This window comes from Drosophila ficusphila, unplaced genomic scaffold (genome assembly GCF_018152265.1).
Source record: "Drosophila ficusphila isolate 14025-0441.05 unplaced genomic scaffold, ASM1815226v1 contig_791, whole genome shotgun sequence".
Lineage (NCBI taxonomy): Eukaryota > Metazoa > Arthropoda > Insecta > Diptera > Drosophilidae > Drosophila > Drosophila ficusphila.
Window position 1 is genome coordinate 13,589,454 of NW_025064737.1, and position 8,074 is coordinate 13,597,527.

The following is an 8,074-nucleotide window of genomic DNA, read 5'->3' on the forward strand; positions in this document are numbered from 1 at the left end:
CAGTTACAATGGAGTAGGTTGACTTTTGTTACCCGTATTGTGCCCTCAGGTTACCACAGTAGGCAGTACAGTAGATGATGTAAATAATTGGAATGTTTTAGGTATTTCTTTACTCTGCAATACCCAACATTTAAAACATTATTATAAAGGAGAAAAAGAGGTTTGAAAACTAATATCGGAACTGTACTCTGAGATAGCAATGTTTCAGTGGTAGTATATGAATTAAATTCAATGAATATGTATCCTAAAAAGATATTTCTTTAAAGAGACTTTATTAGACTTCAACAACTATTATAGTCTTTCAGCTACAAGGACGTACATGATAAAAGAACAAGCAAAAGCTGTATGCAAATTGAAAGTTACATTTATTCGAGCTTCCATTCCGGTGAGCTATAAATTCAAAAGCGGAACGGTAGTGCATTAAAAATCATCCTCATCATCATCGTCATCGATGATGGCCAACCGACGCCGCTTGGCCGGCTCTCCGTCGACTTTGGCTGGTTTTTTCCGGGCCAGAAAGTTGGCCTCCTCGTCGTCGCTCTCCTCATCGGCATTCCCATTCCCATCTCCATTGGCATCCTCCTGATCGTCGTCGCTTCGTGGGCGTTTGTTTGTCTTGTCGGCGGGCAAGGCGCCATCATCATCATCAGCATCGTTGTCGCTATCCGAGTCAATTACATTAACGCGACGTGCACGCTGCAGGGACTTATTGGTATTGTTCTCTTTGTCCTCATTGGCAGCATCATCCTCGTCCTTCTGATTCCCCTCTTCCTCCTTCTCCTCCTCTTCCTCCTCCAATTCCAGCAGGCGAGCACGATAGTCCTCCGAGTTGAAGTTAAATGCATCATCGTCCGCCTCTTGAGCGGCTTTTGTTGACTCATTTAGAGCCATATCGCTCAGTTTGATTTTAGTGGCTCGCTTGGCTCTCAATTGGTCAAATAAATCATCAGTGTTGGGTTTCTCTGCCCCATCCTCGCCCGAGTCCTTTGGCTCCTTGGCTTTGTCTTTGACCTTTCGCTTGGCCTTCTTTTCTGCGGCCTTGGATTTGTCCTTGCTTTTGGGAGGCGCACGTTGCTCGGTTTCGTCATCGCTCTGGTTGAACATCAGACTATCTAGTTTTTTCTGCTGCTCGGCGGCAATGTTCTCCTGCCGCTGCCTGCTGTGTTTTTCCAAGAAGTCCTCCTCCTCACTCTCCTCTTGTTTATCTTCATCTTGCTCCTCATCATCATCATCTTCATCCCCATCAGCCTCGTCTTCGGGTTCAAGGTCAACCTCCTCTCCGGCCAAAATTTTGGAACGCACTTGCAAGTCCGCTTGATTTAAGTAGGTGGGAATGCGCCAGTAGCTCTCCATGCCAAGAATCGGTGGCTGCATTCCCAGAGCAACGAGAACCTTTTGGAAATCACCATCCTCCATGGCATCCTTTTGGTCCTGCATCAAAGGAAGCAAGGGGACACCATCGTCATCCTCGGCTGGTTCCTCAGTTTCCTCGCTGGCGTCTTGCAGACTCTCCTGCAGCCACTCGATGGCCGATTGATACTTCTCCGAGTTCACCTGACTGATTAATGCTCTCACTGTGCCCACATCCAAAGGTGTTCGCACGACCTGTCGCTTTTTGGCTTTCTTGGGTTTCTTGGGTTTGGTCTTGGGCTTCCTGTAACCACTCTCCTCCATCATGGGCTCCTCCGCGAAGTCGTACTCATCGCCATCACCTTCATTTTCTGACTGCTGCTTTTTGGCCCTGCCACGCCCTTTCGTTTTTGGAGGTAGAATCTCTGACTTGTCCGCTATCATATGAATCTGCAGCATTCGCTTGATGATCTGTTGTTTGGTGCGACGCTCGGCAAACTCATTGACAATACGCTCCAGGCAATCTAAAAGACAAAAAAAGAGTTTATGATTTAGTACTAGTACGGTACTGAATAAGATATTTCACATTATTTTTTTTTAAACATACCAGCAGGAATATGATAATAAATATTTTTTGAAAATAATACTTTCTAGCTAATTGAGCAGAAATACCTTTTGAGTAACCACCCAAAATAAAACAAAACCGATTGGTCCTTTACCTATTTCCCCATCACATCATCTATTCGGATTAGGGCCTCCGCTCTTGGAAAGGCAACAAATCATTTGCTCGGTGTACTCAAACTGATTGTCCACTTACCCGGCTCGATGCGATGCTGATCGTATAAGCTCCTTAGTTCCTCATCCTCTTCCGGCTGCCACAGATTTTTGCCGCCCTGGGCCAACTTCGTTGAACGTTTGGTGGGCGCCTTGAACAGCAGGCCCAGTTCCTTCAGCTTCTTCAGTACAGTGCGACGATTGCGCGTCTTGTCGACCAAATTGTCCAGAATCCAATCAATCACATCTGAAAGAGCCGACACAATTGGGTACTTGTTTTCCGCCTATTCCTGTCCATTCTCCTGCTGCCAGCTGCTTTTTGAGTCGCTCGAGTGCCGGAGCATTGATTGCTTCTATTCATTTACTCCGAACCGGGTTTTAATTTACACTCGAGGAGTGGATGGCTGCCAAACTGCAGCAGGAGTTCGAACAGGAACGCAAAGCCAGAAAGCCGGAAAAGCCGATCAAAAATGGGTCGATAATGAGTTTACGGGATTCGAAAACTACCTTTTTGGTATTTCACAATGCAACACTTGATGCCAATTAGGGAAAAGTAAGTTCTTTTAGTTCTGAGGTACTTTTCAGGGAGTTATGACTTACATTTTTGGTTGAAACATTTTTGAGAAATGGTTGACTTAACTTGCAAGTTTTACAAATAGATTTTTCTTTCTTTAAAGCGAATGATTATACAAATATAAAATTGTGTTTTAACTCAACTATTTTTGTTTGAATTGGCTGGTAAAAGCTTTGCATTCCTGGCTCGATGGATTCGTTATAGTTACCCTTATCGGTTTCCGGGTTCCGCTGGTTCTCCTCGAAGAGGAAGCGCAGCTCCGACTCCTGCTCCTCGCTCCAGGCGCCCTTGGTACCGCTGCAAGAAGTAAAGTTAATACGATAAAGATATGGATATAGACAGGACCTTTCGGCAGACTGTCTCCCCGAGATTTAGACATGCCGAGCAGGGGATCCGACCCTTTGACTGCCACCCTGGGGTACGAATACAATGGAGGAGCCGCTCTGGCCGCTGGCCATCATTTATCATGGGCCAGGCCAACTAAACGACAGACGATGAAGCCCCGGCTCAGTCAATCATGCGGCCATTGTGATGATGGCCCTTCTACCTCACCCCTTTCCCTATCTCAGCCAGAGATGAAGAGACAAAAGCCCAAGTAAAGTAACCCGTACTCACGCTTCATAGGCGTCACAATAGCCCGACTCCAGCTCGTTCGCCTCCCTGATGCCTTTGTAAAATAATAACTCTGCATAGATTTTGGGATTAGTCGGGGCCACCTCGACAAATTTGCGCACCACGAAGATGCCCAGTCGACGCAGCTCCTCCTGATGGACGTCACGTTCCACGCTGAAGACTTGTTGAAAGATGCGAAACAGCTTGGCCTGGAAATCGGGGGGAAAAGGGGAAAAGAGGAGGGAAGGAAAAGCGTTGGTTAGGTTGTGCTTGAAATTCAAATGAAAAGTTCTGCAAAGACAGCCACAACAGCCATTCCACTCCTCTGCGGTTGCCGCCTGCGGTTGTCTCTCTGCTGAGCAAGATATCATTTGCAGTTGGCAAAAACTTTATAAATGCCACCCAAACCCTAACAACTAACCCTTGAAACCCACCCAAAAACCACCCAACCTACCAACCGAAAGCCCCTGTATCGTTGTCGACTGTCGTCGTCCGTATTTGGAATTTAATTTATCCTATGATTGCGCAGACCCATTAGTGGTTTTGACTTTGCATATGATGCTACTTTTGTTTTGCTTGTGGCCAGGCTGGCAAGCAGCAGAGCAGTCTGCTCCTTTTGATGGCCTCGTGGACATGATAGCTGCAGTCATTCACTGGGGAAAAGCACCCATCTAATATGTATGCACGGGTGAAAAAATAGTCAACTGAAATTAATTAAGAGTTACAGCTACGAAAAAAAGGGTTTTTCGGTTGATTAAATAAAATCTTTTACCAGGAAAAATTGGCTTTTTTCCAGTAACTTTGGAGAAAATATAGCTTGTTAGCTATTTACTTTTGCCAAACAAAAACATTGCCGAAATTTACGCTTGTCCGTGTTTAAAATGAATACCAGAATATGGACGTTATTTAAAATGTTTTCTTCGATAGAAATCCTTAAAATGCTTTTCATTTTTGGTCACTAGAATGCATTAGTATTTTAAAATTCACATTTAATTATGGTTTCAAAGTTTTTTTTTCTGATAAGCCTATTGCTTCAAGATCAACTTCTGCTAATAATATTGATTTGGGGATGTCCTTTTTCTCAGTGCTGGCTTCCTCCTTCTCGTCATCGTCGTGGTCCTCGTCATTGTCGTCCTTTTAATCGTCGCTTGTGCAGAGCAGACACTGAGCCGGCTTAGATGGCGCTGATAGGGAACTCTGCCGCCTGAACAGAGGGACGCGCGATGGACGGAGGACGTCGGACTGGGGACTCAGATTCGGAAGACGGAGACTCTCGACATCGGCTTTGTCCCCCCAAATGCGATGCCGTTTTTGGCCGCTCCAGTGATTAGCCATTCCCCCGTTCCCCGCAACCCCACACTCTTCATCCTGGATTCGCAAGCGACTCTGCAGCGGTTGCATGCAATTTTGTTGCCCGAAACCGACGGCTTTAAGCACACCGCTTTAAGCGGATGAAAACGGGAAATGCCGGGTGGGTGGAAAAGCGAAGGCCGCGCAGCCTGCTGCTGAATGTGATTTATGAACTCTGCCCGAAAAGAAAAGTTTAATTGCCAGCCGTGAAAAGCAGCATAAGCATTTGAAAAGAAATCCGAGGAGAAGTGAAAGCAATTTGCCTAAGGTAGTAAATTAAATGCTCTAACAGGAGGAAATTTAAAATAAATAATTAGAAAGAGCATTATCTTTAATAGTGAAAAAGGAGGTACAAAGCAAACATAATAGTATTATTATGACTTTTCCTAAACCTTATATTACTGGAAAAAACGTAATGCCAATGCCACAATAAATTAAATGTGTAAGACCACTAGGAAAAAGTTCAAATTTAATATGAGGCCGTCAAGTAAATCTGACAAACATCTTTAGTGCCCAAGTTCAAGACAATCGCGTTAGACTCTTCCCAAGGGGCCGTGGCAACTCAAACTCAAACACAGACATTTGAATACTCAGTCGCTATAGAACCCAACCGAAGCTGTGGCTCAAGGCAGCGCGTGAAAGGCTTAAAAAGTTCAAATTCCAGCTGACAGCGGAGGGACCGAAAGGCAAATTCAAACCCAAACCCACTGAACCCACCGCTGAGCCCGCTTAAAAAAATATATATACGTACGCACGGCGCAGTAAATATCGTTTGTGGCTTTGGACAAATAGAAAAAGGTCCGCTTAATTTGTACAAATTACCATAAAAATGAAATGAAAGCAGCGACAGTAAAAGAAAGCCAGCAAAAAGAAAATGAGCCGCAGCTAAGCTGTGGCATTTGTTTTTTGCGTTTGACTTTGATTTATGTGCAGGTCTTTAAATAGATTTTGAAACAGAATGATTGTATGCTTAACAACTGCATTTTGCTGTGGTTAAAAATGTATGTACATAATATGATTTGATTCCGAATGTATTTTATCGATTTAAAAAGGTTTTTTTTATTATAGCGAAAGCCTCTGTTCCTTTTCAGCTTTAACTGTTTCCCATAAATATTATCCTTACTCACCTGGAAAAGCATTCCTGAACATTTGCATTCGTAGGCGATGCGGTGCAGAATGGTTACAGCAGCTTTCAAGGATCGAGTGGGTATACTCGCCCAGTCAGATAACACTAATGTGCAGGCGCGAACGATTTTCGGATGAAGCAATCTGAGGAGGGGAAGAGCAAGAAAACAAGCGGGCATTATAAACCAAACTCCAATCAAATTATGCTAAATTTAACTAATTATGATTTAAGAGTTTGGCCAGGCAGCACCACAACCTCCACCGAAAACACCACCAAATCGACCACGACAACCACAAATGTTGTACACTCGACGCAAAAGTTTTAGAAACATTTGGAACAACAGCAGCAACAATGGCGATGGCAGCGCAATTAAAATACGGCAGGCGAACCAACTTGACGTCATTTTATTATAATTGTTGTGGCAGGGTGAGCTGAATGTTGCCGCCGTGCTGCTGCTGCTGTTGAATACTGGCTGAATGTTGCTCCATGCCACCGATTGTTGCCGTTGTTCTAAGCTGCCCGCGGCATCTGTGTGCGCCGGTTTCCAGTTCCAGTTCGAGTTCGAGTTCGCGGCCATAAAACTTTTGGCACAAGTAATTTCTGACACTAATCCTTAATTAGTAGCCACGAGCAGTGACTCTCTCTGGTCTGCCTTTCAATTAAAAACACAATTACAATTTTCAACACGACCATCAGCGCAAAACCGCCGTTCAACCGACCGAGCGACCATGATAACTTTTCAAATAAGGGCAGTAAAATTTAAGTGTCCCCTCCACCCATCCATCCAACCACCAGTCCCTGGGTTATGTTTCCTAAATGGACAACTGTCCAGGCGGCGTTGGCCTTCATTCGAAAAGTTTATGGGTTTCGGGGTCCTTGGTCTAGGCCTATTTACCTGCGAGCGAAATCATCAAATTTGAACGTTTTCTCAGTGAGTCCATTATCTGCGAAAGGAGGAAAGGGAAAAAGGGGATGGAAAACAGGCAAATGCCATTTATTAGTTGAAATTTCCTCAAATTATTTTCGTATTTATCACAGATTTATGCGATGAGTGCTGGCATCCCTTACCCGGCTGTTCGTACTCCTCGTTATCCAAGTCATCGTCCTCGTCCTCGTCCTGTTTGTCCTCGTTTTCGTTCTCCTTATTCTCATCGGGCTCAGCTGAAATTGAAAATATTTATTAAATATCAGGTCTAATCGGAATGCCAGTAACGCTGATTGAATTTCGCTGGCAGAACACTTAATTGTAGACAGAGATTTTATATAAAAACGAATTGTTTTAAAAATCGTTGAGCTTAAATGGAAGGCGGGGAAATAAATTTATCGAAAATATATAGAGAAATATCCCTTAAAAAATAAAAGTATAAAACAAACCCCTTTACATTTTTTGGTATTTATTAATATAGATAATGATTATATCATAAAGATATCAATTTGTATTCCTTTGAATAATATTTCCTGACAAAGGCATTCAAACCTCAATTTAGTTGGAATATAAGTTTACTGGACAAACCTTATCTTAAAGCTATCATGCACCCATTGCGATTTAATCAATTATGCAAGGGTAACCTATGGAGATGGATGAGGAGGGGCCACTCCACCGGCAAAGGCAACACAAATGGCCATTAACAATAATTATGACTGCAGCAATGCATAAACAAGTGTACTTATGCAACAACACAGAGACACAAAGATAGAGAGAGAGCGGGGGTCCTGATAAAATGCAAAGCTAGTCGAAAGGACACTTCACAGGATCCACTGCAATTGGAATGGAAGGCACTGCTATGAAAGGCCATTCGACCCTGGGCTTTTCGCTCCGAGTTTGCTGATGTTGCACCTGCTGCAGGCAACATGCCACCTCCTCCCCAACCCCCGAAAAAAAATCCCCGAGAGCTGGACTTCAGGCAGTAACAACTTCATTTTGGAAGTGCCACCGCCCCCCGGCAATACACCCCTCCTCCCATTCCCGCCATCCTCTCACCTTTTACACCCAACACCCATGGAATGTGCTGCGTGTGCGTCGCTTTATTAACGTCTTGAATGGAGGCTCCACTGGCGTTTCTGTCCATGTCCGTGTCCCTGTCGTTGGCAGTGACGCTATGCTCCGTCATTAAAATACAATTTTCTGTGTCAGGTTCAAGCTGTAAGCCCAAAAACATGGCGCGCACACACACACACACTCAAAGGGAGATGGAAAACTGGGGGAAAGGGAGGGGAAATGCAACACGGACAGCACGATATTAGTGCATGTCTTTTGGGCTGCCTTTGTAGCTGCATTTGTTGGCCCG

General features: G+C 44.3%; 1 protein-coding gene across 3 annotated transcripts in view; it reads right to left on the reverse strand.

Annotated features, from left to right (window-relative positions):
• Positions 1-253: 253 nt before the first annotated feature.
• Positions 254-8,074, reverse strand: part of LOC108087208 (protein timeless homolog) — a 73,480-nt gene continuing 65,659 nt past the window's right edge. For all 3 annotated transcript variants that reach the window (XM_017184473.2, XM_017184475.1, XM_017184474.1), the window contains 7 exons: positions 6,855-6,947; positions 6,682-6,730; positions 5,788-5,929; positions 3,314-3,519; positions 2,907-2,995; positions 2,168-2,371; positions 254-1,874 (listed from right to left, as the gene is read on the reverse strand). In XM_017184473.2, coding sequence (XP_017039962.1) covers positions 421-1,874; positions 2,168-2,371; positions 2,907-2,995; positions 3,314-3,519; positions 5,788-5,929; positions 6,682-6,730; positions 6,855-6,947 — 2,237 coding nt within the window. In that variant the 3' untranslated portion in view covers positions 254-420. The remainder of the gene's footprint in view (positions 1,875-2,167; positions 2,372-2,906; positions 2,996-3,313; positions 3,520-5,787; positions 5,930-6,681; positions 6,731-6,854; positions 6,948-8,074) is intronic.